The sequence below is a fragment of the Myxocyprinus asiaticus genome, chromosome 38 (genome assembly GCF_019703515.2).
Source record: "Myxocyprinus asiaticus isolate MX2 ecotype Aquarium Trade chromosome 38, UBuf_Myxa_2, whole genome shotgun sequence".
NCBI classification, from domain to species: domain Eukaryota; kingdom Metazoa; phylum Chordata; class Actinopteri; order Cypriniformes; family Catostomidae; genus Myxocyprinus; species Myxocyprinus asiaticus.
The window spans coordinates 11,371,960-11,394,347 of record NC_059381.1 but is presented as its reverse complement, the minus strand read 5'-3'; the positions used below and the strand labels follow the sequence as shown (position 1 = coordinate 11,394,347).

The 22,388-nt window shown below is 38.2% G+C and overlaps 2 protein-coding genes across 7 annotated transcripts in view; both read left to right on the top strand.

The window, feature by feature from the left end:
- mmp17a (matrix metallopeptidase 17a) overlaps positions 1–1,192 on the top strand; it is a 107,235-nt gene extending 106,043 nt beyond the window's left edge. The window contains exon 10 of the mRNA XM_051677433.1: positions 720–1,192. Coding sequence (XP_051533393.1) covers positions 720–1,042 — 323 coding nt within the window. The 3' untranslated portion in view covers positions 1,043–1,192. The remainder of the gene's footprint in view (positions 1–719) is intronic.
- An 18,147-nt stretch (positions 1,193–19,339) lies between these two features.
- ulk1b (unc-51 like autophagy activating kinase 1) overlaps positions 19,340–22,388 on the top strand; it is a 30,005-nt gene continuing 26,956 nt past the window's right edge. For all 6 annotated transcript variants that reach the window (XM_051677439.1, XM_051677436.1, XM_051677438.1 and 3 more), the window contains exons 1-3: positions 19,340–19,960; positions 20,469–20,561; positions 20,669–20,710. In XM_051677439.1, the coding sequence (XP_051533399.1) occupies positions 19,871–19,960; positions 20,469–20,561; positions 20,669–20,710 (225 nt within the window). In that variant the 5' untranslated portion in view covers positions 19,340–19,870. The remainder of the gene's footprint in view (positions 19,961–20,468; positions 20,562–20,668; positions 20,711–22,388) is intronic.

Below are 22,388 nucleotides of genomic sequence, written 5' to 3'. Positions count from 1 at the left end.
AAATAATCGCATGTACAGTTGGCTACTAATATTAAAGAAGCACCCAAACAAATATTACATTATTGTGGCAGACGAATAAAGCACTGAACCGACATTACAAACAGTGGCTTTAGGGGACGTTCAACCCAAGCGGTTTTGCTTATGTCTGCATTGTTTTTATTGGTTTTCCCAGGTAAACATATGCTAGATGGGCGTCTTTGATATGCTGTTTTTTAGCATCTTGTACTGGAGCACTGGATTTTTTAGACACTCTGTAAAGTTATAAAGAACTGTTAAAAACACGTCTCAAGACTTCTGCATTCTGCTCAGTTTGCAGCATTGTGCCTAGCTTTTTAGCACAAGGACAGCTTCAATGTGAATTGCATCTTAGAAGTCAATATACTGTTTTTTCCAAATCATAACATAAACAATCACAAAGTAAAATGTAAACAAAACAGTTGCGATATTGATTGGTTTATTACAAGCAAATAAAAAGTTACTTGGGCGAGTTTAAACCCGCTGCAACACACAAAGCAGAAAACACAACATGTCCTACAATATTTGAGCTGAAAGGGCTGAAATTCTAGAATCACCCCTGGCTGTCTCAAAACAGGAAGTGGAGCTAACAAAAAATTGCAGAGGGAAAGTGAAACAACATTTGGTGACAGATGAAAGCAGGTCTGTACATTCTTTCTGTGTGTCAACTTAATTTAATTTCCTTTTTCACTCTTCCTGTCCAGGTGCGTCATATTTCTTCAAGGGAAAGGAGTACTGGCGGGTGGCAGGCAGCGATATGGAGGTTGAAGCAGGTTATCCACGGCCCATCGGCAAAGACTGGCTTGTGTGCTCAGAAATGCAGTCAGACTCCCCGGAGATGCAGAACAACTCGAACACAAGACTCCACGGACAGCACCACACAGATCATGCAGAGAATGGCTATGAGGTGTGTTCCTGCACTTCGGACTCAGCCTCGCCACTGGGGACGCGACTCATTCTCACGCCCACTTGGGTGTTAGTGCCACTCTGGACGCTCGCTCTCGCGCTCTCCTCTGCTCCTCTATGATAAGGGCAGAGCCACAGGCCTGTACTCAGACTCCAGGACTGGAACATACAGCAGCCTGTGGATGGAGAGAGCAATGAGAGGCTCTGAAAAAGCCTTTTGCCAGCTGGGACTGGTGGAAAGGCTTCAGCACTTCAATAAATGAAGGGATTGGCTCACATTTTTTTGTTTGTTTGTTGTTGTTTTTTTTGGGGGGGGGGGGGGGGGGTTTTTTAACTGGAAATTCTGTATTATTATTATTATTATCAGGGCTGTCAATTGCAAAGTAATCGCATAAATCAATATTTGTTGAGAAAAGCCACCAAAGGAAGATATTACAAAGATATTCCATCATTGTGGCTGACGAATAAAGTATTGAAGATAGACAATACAAAAAGTGGCTTTAAAGGTCAATTTATCGTTTGATTTATTTCCATATCATTGAACATAAGCAAATGACTGGCCTAAAGTCCAAAGCAATTTAATTCATTTTGTTTTGTTTTTTACTGTGGATGGATTTGTTTTGCCAGTGCATCATTTCTTGCTCTGTTTTTTAACATTTCTTGCCATGAACATTGCTTAATTAAGACACTGTGTAAAGTTAAAAATAGTTCAACTTTAAAGAACTTGTCTTGATACCAAAAACATTCTTCGCATTTAGGTGACTCTTAAAGCTTGAATTGCTCTGATGATAGAACAATATCTTGTCACATAATTTACGGACAGATCAGGGGGCATGTTAACGGCCAAGTCTACAATAATACATTTAAGTTTGAAACCTCCCTTTCAGTTTCCTAACATCATCATTTTCTAAAGTATGCGGTTATAGAGAGCGTTTCCGAAATGAGAGGTGAATGAGATGAGAGGTGTAGCAAAATCAATGCACTTTCAAACGAAAACAAATGGACAAGTGGCATTTCCATTGATGAAAGACCCAGTAATAATAATGCTCATGATGATAATAAAAGTAGTAATATCTCTATTGGGAAGGTGGCAGAATCTCTTAAATGGAGCTTCTTGCTGGCTGCAGATTAGAGGCATCATATGATACCATGGGTCACAACTTTAAAGGAATAGTTCACCCAAGAAGAAACATTCTCTCATCATTTATTCACCTTCATGCCATTCCAGATGTGTATGACTTTCATTCTTCTGCTGAACACAAATGACGACTTTTAGGAGAATATTTCAGCTCTGTAGGTCCATACAGTGCATGTGAACAGTGACCAAAACTTTGAAGCTCCAAAATGACATAAAGGCAGCATAAAAGTAATCCATCCGACTCCAGTGGTTCAATCCATGCCTTCTGAAGAGATATAATTTGTGGGTGAGAAACGTGTCAATATTTAAGTCCTTTTTTACCATCAATCTCCACTTTCACGTTCTTCTTTTGTTTTTGGCATTCGCATTCTTTGTGCATATCGCCACATACTGGGCAGGGAGGAGAATTTAATAGTAAAAAATTATTTAAATATTGATCTGTTTCTTCTGTTTCACTTCTGAAGATATGGAATTAACCACTAGAGTCTTATGGATTGCTTTAACGCTGCCTTTATGTGCTTTTTGGAGCTTTGTGGGTGAACTATTCCTTTAACCTTTCCACACTCCAAGTGCTTTACGAATCTAGTCACTCATTTATTATTAGCACTTTTTAGATCTTTTCTTACAGAAAGCATTATCCTTTACATAATCTCCTGGTTCCTTATTCTAACCCTGTCCTTCCTCGCTCTGATCCATCTATCTCCAAAGTTGCACCACTTTAGCGTGCCACATTTCAGTGCAAAAAACCATCGCTTTACGCCTTGCAAATTGCATCCTTCACTTATTTTGTGGCCGTGTTTGCGTTATTACCTACTTTACCTGAGTTCTCCCCTTGGTGTCTTTTGCTTGGTCTGCCTTGTTCTAAGGATTTATAGTTACTCACCTTTAAAACTGTCTGTATTTTGTTATAAAAACAACAGATATCGCAATTTGTGATACCACAAAATGTGATCGCTCAAAGCAATGACAGTTACGACAGTTCAACTGACTGTATTTTTGTTGTAATCACCACTGCTATTGTGTTCGTAAAGGGCATGCATGATGCTGGATTCACCAGAGCTAAATACATTTTACAGCTTTGTTTATATCACTATATTTTCTATATTTTATCTCTCGTTACAGTCTTTCTAACTCACATTATTCAGTCAGAGAGCAGAGGACATTAAAAAAAAACTTCAATGGACTGGGAGGATGTTTGACACATTCTGGGCTGCTGAGAGTGCACTCAGACAATATATGGAAAGAAATGCTTATATACTATATATAAAAACATATACATATATATATTTAAGGTAAAAATCTTCTATGGCAATTGCAAAAAAAAAAAAACAATGTTAATTCTGAGCTGTCTTTTATAAGGTGAAATATTTTTGTAGAAAAATAAAGTGGAGTGAGCAAGCCTGCATGATGACTACAGTAATTTTATGTCACACTGAGACCAAATACGAGATCCGTGGAGCTTTTCCCCAAAGACATGACAGCTGCTGTCACACACACCAGCAGGCATCATATTCGCACCACTGTTTTTGTACCACGCTCTCCTACCAGTGCCAAAATAACATGATGTCACCAATCAGAATTGTCTTACCACCCCAGAACTGTTACTATCATGTTCCCGTTTATTTGTGTGGAAGCACGCGTGTTCTACTGTTCCTGTCTTACTATAAATCAAGGACGGGCTTCACATATTACTGGAACACTGAGCTCACACTATATACATATCTTATGGAAACTATCTGTCACCTTGGTAACGAACCCACTCTGCACTGTGTAGGGGAAATGCAGACGTGAGCGAGATGTGGGTATTGTTTGTGTGGGTGCAGGTAGAAGATTAGAAAAAGTGTTGAAAGCAAAACCAATGACTCTGAATGATGTTTCGGTTATCTTGCAGCGATGATAACCAAAATGCCTTAAGCAACAAGAATTTTTCATCAAAGCTTCCAGGGCTACTAATTAGCATGCATGGCTGCCTGGAGACTGGCTGTGCCCGTAGGTAAGCAGAGTGGTCATGTTCCAATGACTGAAACTATGTTTTTTGAGCCAAGGGACTACATGCTGGGACTACATATTGAGATTTCAATGCTTGGGTTTTGCTTTTTCTTCAAAGTATTTTATTTGAAGGCAAAACATAGCCAAACTGATTGTATGCTTATGATCGAGCAAAATTAAAGGCGTAGTTCACTAAAAAATACTTTTCAGAAAGTGAAAGTGGATATTTATAGTAACAAATATTGATCCGTTTGTCACCTACACCTATTATATTGCTTCAGAAGACATCCCACTTGACCACTTGAATTGTATGGACCTACAGAGTTTAGATATTCTTTTAAAAATCTTTGTTTGTGTTCAGCAGAGGTAAGAAAGTCATACACATCTGGGATGGCATGAGGTTGAGTAAATGATAAGATAATTTTCATTTTTGGGTGAACTGTCCCTTTAAGTGGGTGTAAAAGGTTTTAGTCACTCTATCTGGCTGACCTGGGTTCTGAGAGACACAAAGGCCTTTAGAATATCTAAAATAATATATAATAATATTTACGATTGGGTGTCATGTTGATGACTTTTTCTAATTTTAGGAGAACTGATTATAAACTAATATTCAACACATCTGCAAAACCTTTTCTTACTCAGAAAAAAAAAACTATTAAAATAAACTTAAATCTGGAGTTGTTTGTTTTTCTTACCCCATTGGTTAGATATCTCTGAAAACAAAACTTAACATCTTATGTTATTTTGTATCAAGTAAATGTATTCTATTTTAATGATGTTTGCATATTTTACTGGAAAACAAGACAAAGAAAATAAGAGAACTTCGTAAAATATTTCAAAATGTCCTCAAAATTAAAAATGATACATAAATGTTTGAGAGACGCGTTATGCAAAACAGGCCACAAAACGGCGCTGCGAAATGCCGAAGGGGGCAGCAGTATGCAGAAAAGCACATTTCCTTTTTGTTTTGAACAAGATGGCAGTGCAGAACGAAGTTTCCGATTCATCAGCATTTCAGCTGAGGCCATACCACACTCTAATGGAGAGGTTCTGTAATTGAGCAAAGTGAGATAAGGATCAGACTTACTGTCAGCAGCTTTTTTCAGAATTTGCTTGAGAATATACACTCCTTTTTTAGCCTTGCTGTTTGACTGAGCATATTCTGGACTAGAAGTGACATGCTTGAAGTCATATTGCACAAAAAACTCTTGCCACTCTGTGCTGCTGAAGCATGGGCCATTGTCACTGATGACAATCTGCGGTATGCCATGTCTTGCAAAAACTGATTTTGCATGTGTTATTACACACTTCGTAGACATACTTGAGAGTAAGGCCATTTCAGGGTAATTTGAGTAATAGTCAATCACCACTAGATAATTATTGCCTTTGAGATGGAAGAGATCCATTCCAACCTTCTCCCAGGGTGATGTTTGTATGTCCGGTATTATCATCGGCTCTTTGGTTTGCTTATTTCTGAATTTTTGACATGTGTCACACTCTCACCAGATTTTCGATGTCTTTGTTGATTCAAGGACAAAAGACTGTGTCTCTCGCTCTCCTCTTGCATTTTTCTATGCCGAGTTGACCTTCATGAATTCTGTGTAGTATGTCTTGTCTCAAGTTTTGCAGAATGACGATTCTATTTTGTTTCAGAAGAATTCCATCCACAACACTAAGGTCACCTCAGATGTCATAGTATTTGGGGGTAGAACCCGTCGGCCATCCATTATGCATGTTGTCAATGACAACTTGCAACTCAGTGTCTTTGTTGGTTTCCTCTGCTATTTGCTTTGACTTTGCATCTGACACAGGAAACGCAGTGTGCACCATGTTCACATGAATCTCAACATCTCCTTCTGTTATACATATGCTGTTAATTGTAGGTGCTCATGAGAGGATATCTGCCAGCACTAAGTATTTGCCAGGCGTATACACCAGATTGAGATCGTACCTCTGTAATTTCATCATCAATTGTTGAATCCTTGGTGTCATCTCATTCAGATTCTTTTTCATTATTGCAGCTAATGGACGATGATCTGTTTCTGCAGTGAAGGTGGGAAGACCATATACGTAGCAATGAAATTTCTCCAGCCCAGAAACTAATCCTAAATACTCTTTCTCGATTTGTGCATATTGACACTCAGAATCAGTCATGGATCTGCTTGCTTACGCTACTGATTTCCAGATTTCATCATCAGCTTGCAATGAAACTGCACCAAGACCATTCTTGGAGGCATCTGTGGACACTTTGGTTTTCTTAGTTGGATCAGTGAATTGCAATACAGGTGCAGAGGTCAACGTTATTTTCAGCTGTTGCCATTCACATGTTTGTCTGTCCATGCAAAGTCTGCTGTCTTTTGTAGGAGTTCTCGTAGGCATGACGTTTTTGCAGAAAGATTCGGAATGAACTTTCCTATATAGTTGACCATACCCATTACACATTGTACTCCTTTTCTGCCTGTGGGACTTTTCATTTCTAGAATGGTATTGATCTTCTCACTGTCTGGCTGTATCCCTTGATCTGACAGTTTATCCCCAAGAAATACAAGTTCTTGCACACCAAATCGACATTTGTCTCTGTTTAGTTTCAGTCCACTCATTCTGATTTTCTGCAGCACTTTAGTCAGTCTACTGTTGTGCTCTTGAAGTGAAGAACCCCAAATGATGATGTCTTCAGTGTAAGCTCTGACTCCTTCAAGTCCTTCTATGATATTCTCCATCACTCTGTGGAAGATTTCTGATGCAGACATCTGCAAAGCTTTGGACTATGTCATCTACAGAGTCATTTGTACTCATAGCTGAATTGTCATAGTTGATGTGGTACACTCTTGACAAGTTTCAAGTTCTCACAGGCTTTGTCACCTAGCAGGGATTCTAGTTCCTCGGCAACAACAGATAATAGCAAGTGATGCACTTTGTCTTTCACTGTTACTTTTAGCTTGCATATGCCTAGTGAGTCAATGCTTTGTCCATTGTAGTCCTTGAGAAGTATTTACTTTTTTCGGCTTTTCTGTCATTCTTTTAATGTCCGACATGCTGATCAAGTTTGCTGATCTGATCCCTTATCATTTAATCATTTAGCTGGTCAAAAGTGCATGTCTTCGCTTTGAGTCTCAGGTCAGTCAGGAAGCTATCAAACATTTCATGCGGCTGCTGCATGCATGAACAGAACATATATCTTTCATAATTTTCGTTCTTTTTAGGCGAGCAGTGAGCAGTGAATTTGGCTAGTACATCATCAAGCTTGTTTCTATCTTCGTTCTCATCAAAGTCGAAGGTATTATACACTTCAATAGCCTGTGGACCAGCATTCGTCAGTAGTAAAGCAAACTTATGTGCTTCTGGCTCCGTGTCCATCCTGATGGCTGCCATGTATAGCTCAAATTGCTGCCTGAAACTGCGGCAGTTGCTGTCAACATTTCCTGTGAGCATCAAATTCTCCGGTGGTTTCAAGGTATCCATGATATCGCTTTCACAACAAGCTGTTTTTAGTTTGAATTCACTCCTGGTACCATGTTTTGTTCAATGTTTCAAATAAATACTTCTCCGTCAGGGTTGGGGAGTAACGGAATACATGTAATGGGATTACGTATTTAAAATGCAAAATATAAGTAACTCTATTCCACTACAGTTACAATTTAAATCATTGGTATTTGGAATACAGTTACATTCAAAAAGTATTTTGATTACTGAAGAGATTACTTTGCATTTTATTGTCATTTGTTTCATTTAATATTTAGTCCTTTCAGATGGAAAAATGTATACGATCTAAAGTGCATTTGAACAGCGGTGAAACACTTTCTTATGATGTGTTACATTCATACGAGCAGACAGAGAAGTAAGTTTGAAGTAAGTTTGGAGCAGAAGAAATAGAAATAAACCTTGTGTAAATTGTTAGCTTTACGCTAATCTAAAATGCTACAGTGCATCCAGAAAGTATTCACAGCGCTTCACTTATTCCACATTTTGTTATGTTACAGCCTTATTCCAAAATGGATTAAATTCATTATTTTCCTCAAAATTCTACAAACAATACCCCATAATGACAATGTGAAAGAAGTGCTGTGAATACTTTCCGGATGCACTGTATTTCTAGCCATTTTACATGCACATGATACCAGGCCCGATCATATTTTTTTTATCAAGAAAATTCACGTTGGAATATAATTTCTTTTTTTCTAGTAAGACCTTTGATATTAGGGCACAAATCGTATTCTTGATAATAATTTTTGTATTGTTTTTCTGTAAAAATATCTAAAAATCCTTAAAACAAGATCAATTTGATTTGTCTTGTTTTAGAAACAACACTGCATAAGATATTTAGGATTTTCAGAGAATGTATTTTTAACATGTGTATTTTGTCTTACTGTACTGGCAGAGTTTTTACAGTCAAAACAAGTGAAAAAATCCACCAGTGCTGAAGAAGTAATCCAAAGTATTAAGAATACATTACTGACCTTGAGTAATCTAACGGAATACGTTACAAATTATATTTTACAGCATGTATGCTGTAATCTGTAATGGAATACATTTCAAAAGTAACTGTCCCATCCCTGTTCTCCATACAATCTCAACATGTCTGTTTATTTTCTCTTAACACTTCTGCCTCTGTTGTTATTCTTCATTACTCATTGCATATTATCCATCACATAACACATAACACAGTGCCATCTAGTGGCTTTCTTGAGTAACAGGCACAATCAATGAATATCATTACACTACTCTCCACAGCCCCTCCCCGAGAGTCCCCCAAAAAGACTAAGTACTTGTCCCATTTCCTATCAAACAAATTCCGAACCCCCAGCCTTCTGCTTGACCCCTCCTCAAAAGCAGCCACCCTCCCCATCTCAGTACACCACTCCGAAAATGAGGGCACGCCATCCGACTTCCATCCCCTTAAAATAATTTGCCTGCCAATCATAATGCTGGTCAGAATTACATTTTTTATGTGTTTATCCCCCACATTTATGACCGCCCATCACCCAAAATACAGAGTCTGTGGCTAAATTAAATTTGAGTGCCCAAAACATCACACATAAAACTCTGAAACTTCAACAAAAATTATTGGATATTGACACACCCCCAAAAAATATGGGTTGTGTCTCCATCTTCTGATTGGCATCACCAGCAGGTGGGTGTGTCTTTAAGACCAAGCCTATGCAATCTAGAGGGTGTCCAATAGAATCTATGTAAAATCTTGAATTGCATAAGGTGCACCCTTGAATCTCTAGATGCAGACTTGATGTTTTTTAGAATCCTAGCCCACACTCCTTCCTCCAATACCAAATTTAAATCTTTCTCCCATAATCTCTTGATAGAAGTTAAAGCTCTGTCCCCCAAACTCTGAATTAGTAGGGAGTAATGCACTGATGCCTCAAGACCTTTTCCAAAAGCAGTAATCACCACTCTCAGAGTATCTGCTGCTTTAGGTGGGTGTGTGCTACTCCCAAAAACAATACAGAGCAGGTGGTGCTGCTGTAAATACCTATAGTGAACCACAAAATGTTGAACCAAATTTTCAAAAGATCTCAACACTCCACTCTCATATAGGTCACTGAGTGTAATAACCCCCCTCACAATCCACTCTGACCAGCAGAAAGGGGACTTATTAATACATAAATTAGGGTTCAGTCATATGCTTGAGGCAACATTTAAATAAATGTCCAAATTAAACACTGGACACTTTTGTCCATACTGAGTGCAAATGCGAGATAACGGGGTGTAACTTAACTTCTCCAGTTAGTTTAATAGAAAGGCTTTGCAATGGCGAAATAGGGGCAAGAACTTCCTGTTCAATACAAAACCAGGGAGGGGCTCTCTCAAGTGTAAGCAACCAATCAGCCAAATGTCTGAGACTGAATGCATAATAATAAAACAAAATCTTGGGTAGGCCTAGCCTACCTTTGTCAATCGGCCTATGTAACTTATTAAAATGTAATCTAGGATGCTTACCATTCCAAATGAAGGACTTCGCTATGCAATCAAATTACTTATAATAGAGGGGGACATCTACAGGGAGAGACTGCAGCAGGTAGTTACATTTTGGAATACAATTCATTTTAATAACATTAACCTATCCAAACATATATAAATGTAATGAAGTCCACCTCCCCACATCGCTCGAAAACCTTTTTATTAAGGGGTCAAAATTAACTCTAAATAAATCACACAAATTTGCTGGGAATAAAATGCCCAAATACTTAATGCCCTGTTTGGGACACTGGAAGGTGCCCGGCTGGAAAGCTGTTACTGGACAGTACGCTGTCAAAGCCAAAGCTTCGGATTTAGACCAATTGACTCTGTATCCTGAGAACTTAGAAAAGGAATTAATAATTCTATGTAGACAAGGCATAGATCTAATGGGGTCGGAGACAAATAATAAAATATTATCTGCGTAAAGCAAAAGCTTATGTGCCACACCTCCCGCCGCCACCCCTGGAAAATCATCTTCCCTTCCCTAAAGGTTCCAGGGTAAGACAGAACAGTAATGGGGAAAGAGGGCAACTCTGCCCCTATCCAGAGTAAAATAATCTGAAATTAATCCATTTGTTTGTACCACCACTACCGGGTGTCTATAAAGTAACCTAATCCATCCAATAAAAGTATTCCCGAACCCGTATATTTCCAAAATCTTAAAAAGATAATCCAATTCTACCATATCAAATGCCTTTTCGGCATCAAGTGAGATGGCAGCAACCAGAGTCTGATCATTCGCCACTGACCACATAATATTGATGAAACATCAAATGTTATCAGAAGAGCTGTGGCCCAGAATAAACCCCACCTGATCTATATGAATAAGAGATGTCATAACTTTACTTAATCGGTTAGTCAGAATTTTTGACAATATTTTTACGTCTAGCTGGATCAGGGAAATTGCACGGTAACTCTTACACTCGCTTGGATCTTTGTCCTTTTTAAGAATCAGACTGATCCGGGCTTGTGTCATGGTTGGCGGAAGCTTTCCATTCTTTAATGATTACGTATACATTTCTAACAAAAGTGGAGCCAGTTCTGTAGCATAAGATCTAAAAAATTCAAAGCCATCTGGCCCCAGAGCCTTGCCTGTAGGCATGGCCTTAATTACCTCACCAAGCTCCTTCAAGGTTATCTCAGAATCAAGAGAATTGTTTTGCTCAGTCGTCAGTTTTGGGAGTTCTAATGGTTCCACAAAGTTTCTAATATCTTCATCAGTAGATAAAGATGTGGAACTATAAAGATCAAGATAGAATTCTTTAAAAGCATTATTAATATCAATGGCCAAGGTAAAAATTTCACCACCAGCAGATTTCACTGAGGGAATGGTAGAAAAAGACTCTCTCTGCTTTATATATCCAGCCAATACTCAAAGTATGACTGTCTTTCCCTGAATAGCCAAAACTCCACCTTCCGTCACAAAATAGTATAATATCTGTATTTCAATCGGGCCATCAGATGACGCTTCGGTGCTTCAGCTCTGCCTCGGCACTTTTAATATTCCCTTCCAGCCATGAGTTCTTGTGCTTTGGAGTTTTTTATGAATGAGGCATACTGTATGATCCAGCCCCTAAGTGTCTCCCAAGCCACGCCCACAGAGGATACTGAGGACCAGTTGGTCTCCATATTAACATTGATTTCAGCCTTTAACATTTGTTGGAATTCAGGATTTTGCAAAAGGGATACATTAAAGCACCAATTATATGATTTCCTTTTCTCCATATGTGGCAACACCTCTAATCACATCAGGTCATGATCTGAGACTAAGATGTTTCGAAATGAGCAATCAACAACAGATGAAATAAGGGACTTAGATATAAAAAAATAATCTTATGGACTGATTAAAAAAATTGTATAGTCCCAACCGGATGGGTTCAAAAGTCTGTAAAACCAAGATTTTTACACATTCTGTTGCTCTAGGGGACTTACACACTTCTGCTTCACTATGATCAAGGACTGAGTCCATCAAAAGATTAAAGTCTCCTCCCAATATTATATCATGAGGGGTGCCAGCGGCTTGCAACATCCCTTCAAGATCTATAAAAAATCCCTGATCACCAGCGTTAGGTGCGTAAATCAGATTAGCGTAAAGATTAGCCAAAATCAGACTTTGACCCGTGAATTTCTGCTAAAACAACAATGACTCTTCCTAATTTATCTTTAATCTGTTTGAGACATTTGAATTGTAGATGTTTACTTATCAGTGTAACAACTCCCCTGCTCTTACTTGAGCCAGCATTAAAGAAAACGTTCCTCAACATTCTTGAAGAAACACTATATCATATTTCTTACGTTTAAAAAGAGAAATAACCTTCCTTCTTTTTATGGGGTGCCCCAACCCATTCACATTCCACATGGAGAGAGACAGTCCACTCATACTAACATTTGACATTTTGACATATTAGAAAAAAATGATTGTGGGTCAAAAATAAAATTATAAAGACCACATTCCACGTTGGTGCCACAATCAAACCCCGAGCCTCCCCCCGAACCAAACTAACAGAAAAAAGAAAAATGTGCACATTAACCCCACGCATGACAGCGCCAACCAGCGTCCATCCCTCTAAACTCAAACAGTCCATGTATGCCTATGAGACCCCCACGACAACTTTGCCATCAGATTGCTCAAGTCCGGTGTTTCTATACAAAATCTGTAAAACAGAATTACACAACAGATGATAATCTATAAAACAAACTCCAGCCAATAGGCGGGATAAACACAAAGAACCTGTAGATTCATCCACATAACTGTCCTGAAGGTGTGTTCCTCCACAAAACACTGATACTGAGCCATGGGGAGCAGAAAAGAACTGTCAAAAGACCTGCGTAACAAGGTAATGGAACTTTATAAAGATGGAAAATGATATAAAAAGATATCCAAAGCCTTGAAAATGCCAGTCAGTACTGTTCAATCACTTATTAAGAAGTGGACAATTCGGGGATCTCTTGATACCAAGCCACGGTCAGGTAAACCTAGAAAGATTTCAGCCACAACTGCCAGACGAATTGTTCGGGATACAATGAAAAACCCACAGGTAACCTCAGGAGAAATACAGGCTGCTCTGGAAAAAGACGTTGTGGTTGTTATATATGCCCGACAACACCTTGACACTCCTCACAGCTTCTGGCACACTGTAATTTGGAGTGATGAGACCAAAATAGAGCTTTATGGTCACCTGGAGAGGGGTCAACAAGGCCTAGAGTGAAAAGAATACCATCCCCACTGTGAAGCATGGTGGTGGCTCACTGATGTTTTGGGGGTGTATGAGCTCTAAAGGCACGGGGAATCTTGTGAAAATTGATGGCAAGATGAATGCAGCATGTTATCAGAAAATACTGACAGACAATTTGCATTCTTCTGCACGAAAGCTGTGCATGGGACGCTCTTGGACTTTCCAGCACGACAATGACCCTAAGCACAAGGCCAAGTTGACCCTCCAGTGGTTACAGCAGAAAAAGGTGAAGGTTCTGGAGTGGCCATCACAGTCTCCTGACCTTAATATCATCGAGCCACTCTGGGGAGATCTCAAATGTGCGGTTCATGCAAGACGACCAGAGACTTTGCATGACCTGGAGGCATTTTGCCAAGACGAATGGGCAGCTATACCACCTGCAAGAATTTGGGGCCTCATAGACAAATATTACAAAAGACTGCACGCTGTCATTGATGCTAAAGGGGGCAATAAACAGTATTAAGAACTAAGGGTATGCAGACTTTTGAACAGGTGTCATTTCATTTTTTTCTTTGTTGCCATGTTTTGTTTTATGATTGTGCCATTCTGTTATAAACTACAGTGAATATGAATCCCATAAGAAATAAAAGAAATGTGTTTTGCCTGCTCACTCATGTTTTCTTTCAAAATGGTACATATATTACCATTACCCCACAAAACAAGCTCCAACCAATAGGAGATGTAAGCACAAAGAACGTGCAGATTCATCCACAACACTGTCCAGAAAGAGTGCTGCTACACAAAACAACTCAAGCCGCTAGGCGGAACCAGCACAAAAAGAAACAAAAAAGGCACTCAGCTTCCTTGGACGGTCAAGTGAATGTTCAGTGAGTCGATCCACTCGGCTGCAACATGAGTATCAACAAATGACTTACTCAGTCCATTGACTTTATGAAGGACAATTCTTGTTGTGGGCATGTAAATGTTTTACGGCCATCCTTAGCATCTATTCTCAATTTGACCGGGAACATCAGTGCAAAAGCGACCATCCATTGATGTAAGAGTTTCTTGCATTCCTTGAATCAATCACGATTCTCTCTTGTCGAATTCGCAAAGTCTGGGAACAAGAAAATGCTGTGGTTCTTCCAAGAAAGCCTTCCTTTACTCCTCATGTAACACAAAATCTTTATCGGATGATCTCAGAAATTTGGCCACAATTGATCGGGGCCTGTCTCCCTCCACGGATGTCCAAGTCGGAACCCTGTGAGCTCGCTCGATTAACAGCTTATGGCTTGTTATGTCGCGCAGACTCGAAAAGAGTCCATCCAGAAATTTCACCATATCTCGACCTTCTTCATCTTCAGGAATTCCAACAATTCAGACATTATTTCACCGGCTACGATTTTTCCAACTTCCCAGAGGTGCTCCAAATCTACTTTGGTCGCTAGCGGATTAGCAGCTAATTCCCTCTCTGATGACTCCAGATAATCTATCCGTTTCTCAACCTCTGCCACTCTTGTAACCATATCAGTGAATTTCGTCTCCATGGCAGTGATCGAACAATGTATTACAGCAAGATCTTCCAAGTCAGTAACGACCTTCACCAGCATTGCCGATATGTTCAGCAATTCATGCCAAATCTCTTTCACTTCTCCAGCCAAACTGACTCCCTGGTACGCGACCTCCAGGGGGGCGTCAGCTTGAGCACGTATGTGTCTTTTAATGTCTCCAGAGCTCGAGGATTTTGAATTCTTTGATATATTGTCTCCTAGAATAGTTAAGGATCAGGGTGTATCAAATCTCACCAGTTTATGACATGAAAAGTATTAAAACTAGCGAAGTGCGCAGAGCTCGCAGTTCACACGTCCAAACCTCGCATGGCGTCATGTGAATCCTGTGCTGAAGAAACAAACCAAAGCAGGGAATCCACCAGATGGTTCAAGCAGAACCAATCCATTCCCTCTTGGGCCTTCACATTTCAGCCTACTTATGCCAAGCTGAATGCACACAGAGCCCAGGGTCTGTGTTGGTATTGATAGTGCTGATAGACAGTTTAACAGTGGTCTTTACTGTAACCTTCTGATAAACTTTAGCTCTAACACATGTGAGGAGCAGTTCGGCTCAGTGGCTGTGTGAGTGATAGTTTGTTTGACATGAGTTTAGCTGCTATATAGTTCCATTTGATAAGCTGTCAGGTGACTTGTGTGAACACCAGGGATTTGCTGCACAGACCCTTTACAAGTTAACACACCTTTCTCCAACTGGGAAGCGGCAGCACTTTGATGTCCATTTTACATCGGTGACATTGCTTCATTGTTGCAGCTGTACACTGCAGCCTAGTCAGCTGGCCCCATTGGCAAAGGAGGTTCCTGCAGGGGGGGTCATTGACAAATAAGGTTGTCCGAGGTGATAAAAATTTGATTTTAAAACACGTGTCAAATTCCATGCATCCATATAGTTTTTTGTTGTTGTTGTTGTTGTTGTTGTTGTTGTTTAAAAAAATAAAATACAATCATTATAGCAATTTATAAACAAAAATGTTTTTTTTTTTTTTTTTTATTAAGTACAATCTATAACAATACTTCCCTTCCACCTTGTGTGTACACCAATTTAACTAAAATACATTTCAAAAAAGCTTTCAAACATATTTTTCAAAGTAATTTTTTTGTATGTATTTTTTCAATCTTTATACACTTTGTGACCAGAAAAAAGCTAATTTTCCATAAGGTGTGCCTTTAGCCCCATTGTACCCTTTTCCAAAAAGCTTACGCCAACTACTTGCCAACTATGTTGGCCTGGGTAAAGTCTCACGAGATTTGCATGATACATTCATACAGTGTTTATTTGAAATCCCACAGAAACCCTACACCTACTGTACCCATACCCCTAAACCCCAACCTCAACGTAACTTTAGAAACGACTGCGACTCTCGCGAGACTTTCCCTGCCCGAGGGTTCCTTCTAGACATGACCGTCTATGGGCTACGGCATTATTACAGTATATTAAAAGAAAATGAAGCTCCAATTTGAATTTCCACCGGCCCAACATGCTCAGTGTAGGCATTTTCCTCCAGAGCAAAAGTGACAGATCATGAAAGACCTTTACTAGCGTTGACGCAAACTTTGAAAAGGATCCCTCGGAGTGACGAGAGGGTTGACATCACAAGCTTGTGAGCAGACTTTGAGCAGCAAAAGAGTAAAAAGAGGCAATATAAAATAATTTGATAGCTTTCACCATCATGTGTCCAGCCAGCACCTGCCATCCTACCCCACCCAGGGGAAAAGGCAAGCATTTCAGATGCAAATGATGAAAGAATTTTAAGTAACCTTGTTAGAGTAAAAATGGGTCACAGTGCAGGATGTTAAATGCTCTCAGCTGGATCTTGCAAATGCCTCTCCCCCAGACCAATTTAGGTTGCCAAAACATGCTCATGCGTTAAAGATACTGATTTCGCCAAGGCTCGGACTCTTTTGTAAGCCTGCAGTACCCTCTTGTGGTGTTGTTGAAGAAAGCATGTCATGTGTTTCTTAGATGATGTCTCGTTAATTAATTTCATTTTGTCTGCATTATGCAATGTAACTTGGTACATTTTAAAAAAATAAATAAAAAAAAAACAAGTGGAATGATGGAAAGCTTTTGAAAAAGCTGATGATTTTAATAATTTTAAATATTATTTTGCCGACATTATAGCAAAACCTGACGATACTATTGTAACTTGCTTTTGACTATTATATGTCATATGTCATTATACATCAAGTCAGCTATGATATATGTGTATAGATTTTCAAAGTAGTATCAAAGCAGACCCTGTTATGTACATGTTAATAGTCTTAAAATGTTTAGTTTGTGGTCTAGAGAATGATTGATTTCATGATTTACTGTGGCAAGTCTTTGCTGAGTAGTGCTCAATGGGAAAACATGATCTGATGGCTGGAGAAAAACATAATTTCATTGAAGTATATATTGACTATCTATCTATCATAACATTTTACAATAAGGTTCCATTTGTTAACATTAGTTAAAAACATTAGTTAACATGATCTAACAAAGACAATACTTTTACAGCAATTATTAATCTCAGGTGATGTTAATATTAACATATAGTAATACATTTTTAAAATCAAAATTTGTATATGTTAACATTAGTTAATGCACTATAAACTAGCAATGAACTATTGTATTTTTATAAACTTGCATTTATGTTAGTTCATGATACCTAATGCTTTAACTAATGTTAATGAATGGAGCCTTACCATATATTGGTATAATATATGGTATAAGTTCTTCGTATATAAGTGGGTGTATATATATATATATATATATATATATATATATATATATATATATATATATATATATATATATATAAGTATACACACACACAAACACACACACACAGGCAGACATAAGTTTGGAATAATGAACAGATTTTGCTCTTATGGAAAGAAATTGGTACTTTTATTCACCAAAGTGGCATTCAATTGATCACATATATAGTCAGGACATTAATATAATGAAAAATTACTATTAAAATGTGAAAAAATGTTCAGAACTTCTTAAACTACTTCAAAGATTTCTCATCAAAAAATCATCCATGTGCAGCAATAATAGCTTAACTTGGCATTCTAGCTGTCAGTTTGTCCAGATACTCAGGTGACATTTCACCCCACACTTCCTGTAGCACTTGCCATAGATGTGGCTGTCTCACGCACCTTACAGTCTAGCTGATCCCACAAAATCTCAATGGGGTTCAGATCCATAACACTCTTTTCCAATTATCTGTTGTCCAATGTCTGTGTTTCTTTGCCCACTCTAACCTTTTCTTTTTGTTTTTCTGTTTCAAAAGTGGCTTTTTCTTTGCAATTCTTCCCATAAGGCCTGGAGCCCTGAGTCTTCTCTTTACCGTTGTTCATGAAACTGGTGTTGAGCGGGTAGAATTCAATGAAGCTGTCAGCTGAGGATATGTGAGGTCTCTATTTCTCAAACTAGAGTCTCTGATGTACTTATCTTCTTGTTTAGTTGTACATCTGTCCTTCCACGTCTCTTTCTGTCCTTGTTAGAGCCAGTTGTCCTTTGTCTTGGAAGACTGTAGTGTACACCTTTTGTATGAAATCTTCAGTTTTTTTGGCAATTTCAAGCAGTATATAGTCTTCATTCCTCAAAACAATGATTGACTGATGAGTTTCTAGAGAAAGCTATTTTTGTTTTTGCCATTTTTGACCTAATATTGACCTTAAGACATGCCAGTCTATTGTATATGTGGCAACTCAAAAACAAACACAAAGACCATGATAAGCTTCATTTAACAAACCAAATAGCTTTCAACTGTGTTAGATATAATGGGAAGTGATTTTCAAGTACCAAATTACCAATATAGCATGATTACTCAAGGATAAGGTGTTGGAGTGATGGCTGCTGGAAATGGGGCCTGTCTAGATTTGTTCAAAAATGACTTTTTTCAAATAGTGATGGTGCGGTTTTTTACATCAGTAATGTCCTGACTATACTTTGTGATCAGTTGAATGCCACTTTGGTGAATTAAATTACCAATTTCCTTCAGAAACAGAAAAATCTGTACATTAATCCAAACTTTTGGCCGCCAATGTATATATATATATATATATATATATATATATATATATATATATATGTATATATACATTGGCGTACATACATACATACATACATACATATATATATATATATATATATATATATCTTGTATGTATGTATGCCCAATACTGTTTATATAATATTGTTATTCCAGACTGGTCCGCAGAGTGGCACATTATAAGAACTGTGTTCTACAGAATACCTATTCCAATACGCTTTCATTACACTTGCACTTCGAAAAATATTTATTAGTAATAATTTGAATTAACTTATATACTAGATTCCACATCAATAGCAAAAAAAAAAAAAAAAAAAATTAAATACACGTTTTCTTTCCCTCCTTTTACAGAGTGGGAAAGATAAGTAATACAAAGTTGTTTCTAACATTTCCAAATAGTTGTATCATGTCATTTAATGTCACCTTTTTTTTTTTTTTTTTTGCTTATTTGTTTGTTTGTTTCTGTGTCATTGAGTGTGACGTGCTCGCGACAGTTACCCTGACGTCAACACGCAGAGTTTGGATGTGATAGATGCGCGCATGCGCAACGCTACAGACTTCGACTAAATAGAGGTCTTTGTTGAGACTAATACACAAATCTTGCTCAAGCTTTTCAGATACCTCAGGGAAATATACTTCAATGAATAAGCAGTGTTGAATTCAGTCGAGACCCTGCATGACTAATGCAAGCGCCACCGTAGCATGCGAGGACATACGCAGAGCTGACAACATCGGATATACACAAACAAACCCAGTATTCTCGTCTTAAGGGGGTATTGTTTTTTTGTTTGTTTGTTTTTTTAACGTAGGTTGGTTTTATTTTGAAATCGCGACAAGTGGTTGATCGACATGGGGAAATAACATAATTAAAAGAAGAATCATGAAAAAACAGTGGGATTTTTTCTGTGGAAAGGCTGCCCATGGCACGCAGAAGTGGGGTTCAACTTTCCAGCTGCCTCGTCCAAACAGAGGAGAAAGGGGAACCAGAGAGAGGATATCTATGGGCCAGCTCTATCCTTCATATTTCAGATAAATAGTCAACATTTGAGAACGTGAAAGAGGATGGAAACTGTTGGGAAATTCGAGTTCAGTAGAAAGGATCTTGTAGGACACGGTGCCTTCGCAGTGGTGTTCAAAGGCAGGAATCGAGAGGTGAGAAAATATCATTTGACAATTTATAACGAATATTTTTTATCTAAAAGCACTGGCTTTATCATGTATTCGCCTAATACTACTTGTGTTGTTTGCTCACTTATTGGCTGCACAACCGACATACCACCTTAAAGACACAGTAGGGCCCTGAGCACAACAGATGGAGGCGAGAATAAGAGATTAAACGTATAATACTATGCTAAAATTCACGATTAACAATCCTAAAAGAGATGTGTCTTGCATCTGAAGCTCGTTACATTTATCCATTTATTTTGTCCATATGTAAGCAAAACATTAGTGTGATTTCCGGTTTTACAGCTTTGGGGGTGCAGACAATCAGTTATTGACAATTATTCAGACAAATATTGCAAGTATTCGTGCACTGCTCCTTATGATCATGGACATGCATGGACATGTTACACAGTATATGCACTCGCAAACATAATCTGTAGAGAATTGCGATCAAACCACTAAAATTGCATTATTTGCATTGCATTTTTTTGGACAGAAGCACGATTGGGAGGTTGCAGTCAAATGCATAAACAAGAAGAATTTGGCCAAATCCCAGACCCTTCTCGGGAAAGAGATCAAGATACTGAAGGTAATTTATGGTTGTATTAGCAATGCAATGCAATTCTTCACAGAATTTCCATGATCTAAATGCGAGCAATAGCGAGTACAAAATATGTCTTGTTTGCTTTCCCCTAGGAACTCAAACATGAGAACATCGTTGCATTACATGACTTCCAGGTAGGTTGATCATGAATTGTGGAGCAATGTCCCAGTTTTCAGTGCAATGTTTTTTAAGCGATTTTGATCAACTCTAACTAGTCTAAATTATCTTATACAAATACTGTAACTTTCGTTTTTTGTCCAAGTCGTCGGAACAAGACGGAAAAATTATGTTTCACCATCGCCCGAATCGTTAGCATGATTTCCTTTGCTTTGATTGGCTCAAAGCAGTCACGTGCTCTTGTGTTGATATGACATGTGCGCTTGTTTTTAATGGTTAACCTGCAAGAAAGATGCATTATGGGTATTGCAGTTTTGTGCACACATTTGCCTCCTTGTTATAGATATATACTGTAGACTAATAGAATTATAGTATCTATAAAATGTCTAACTATGTTTTATTGTGTGTGCATGCTGAAAACTTGAAAAGGTTTTATCACATGAAAACAGGGAGGGTCAACAGATCTTAATCTAGATCTTAATTTATTGTGTGCTACTTGATTCGGGATTCTGAGTTCATTGGCACTCAGTGAAAATATATCTTAAAACAGTGGAGTGAAGACTTGGGAAATGTTTTCATTTGAAGTCTTGATACGTCCTTCAAACTGTTTGTTTCTTGGTATTTGCTTTGCCCACAGGGTAATCATGAGGCTAATGTGTCAGGCATGTTTATATGATGTAGGTTAAAGGAATAGTTCACCCAAAAATTAAAATGATCTCATCCCATATGTGTATGACTTTCTTCTGCAGAACACAAATGAAGATTTTTAGAAGAATATCTCAGCTCTGTACATCCATACAATGCAAGTGAATGGTGACCAAAACTTTGAAGCTCCAAAAAGCACATAAAGGCAGCATAAAAATAATCCATAAAACTCCAGTGGTGTAATCCATGTCTTCTGAAGTGATCCAATCGATTTTGGGTGAGAACAGTCCAAAATGTAACTACTTTTTTACAGTACATCTTGTCAGTACAGTCTCTAGGCACGATCATAATTTCAAGCTTGATTACACTTCCTAGCACTTGACGCTGAAGCTTGAAATCATGATCACCAAGGAGACTGCAGATGTCAAGATAGTGAAAAATTAGTTAAAATTTGGTCTGTTCTTGCCTAAAACTGATTGGAGCAGAAGGCATGGATTATTACACCACTGCAGTCGTATGGTTTACTTTTATGCTGCCTTTATGTGCTTTTCGGAGGTTTTAAGTTTTGGTCACCATTCACTTGCATTGTTTGGACCTACAGAGCTGAAATATTCTTTTAAAAATCTTTGTTCATGTTCTGCAGAAGAAAGAAGGACATACACAACTGGGAAGCCAATGGAATTACAAAAGACATGTTCAACAACTCGTTCCTCTAAACAATTGTTAATGCTTTAATGTGTATCTTTTGTTGCCATACGTTTGTTGGTGACTGTTAAACTCATAGACATAGAGCTAGTTAATCCACGTTTCCCTTACAAAAAAGTAATGGAGTATTATATCAGGCAGGCCGATAAATCTACAAACAGCCTTGTCAATGGATAATAGACTAAATTGTTACATTATTTGATTATTGCTGTTTTAAAATTTTTTATCAGTACATCTTAGAAGAAATATAGTTTGAAATAAGTGTTTGCTTTTAGCAATTTTGTGTACGTCTCATTTGCCATCATTAAATTGTATTCTGTTACTATTGGCATTATATCAGCCATT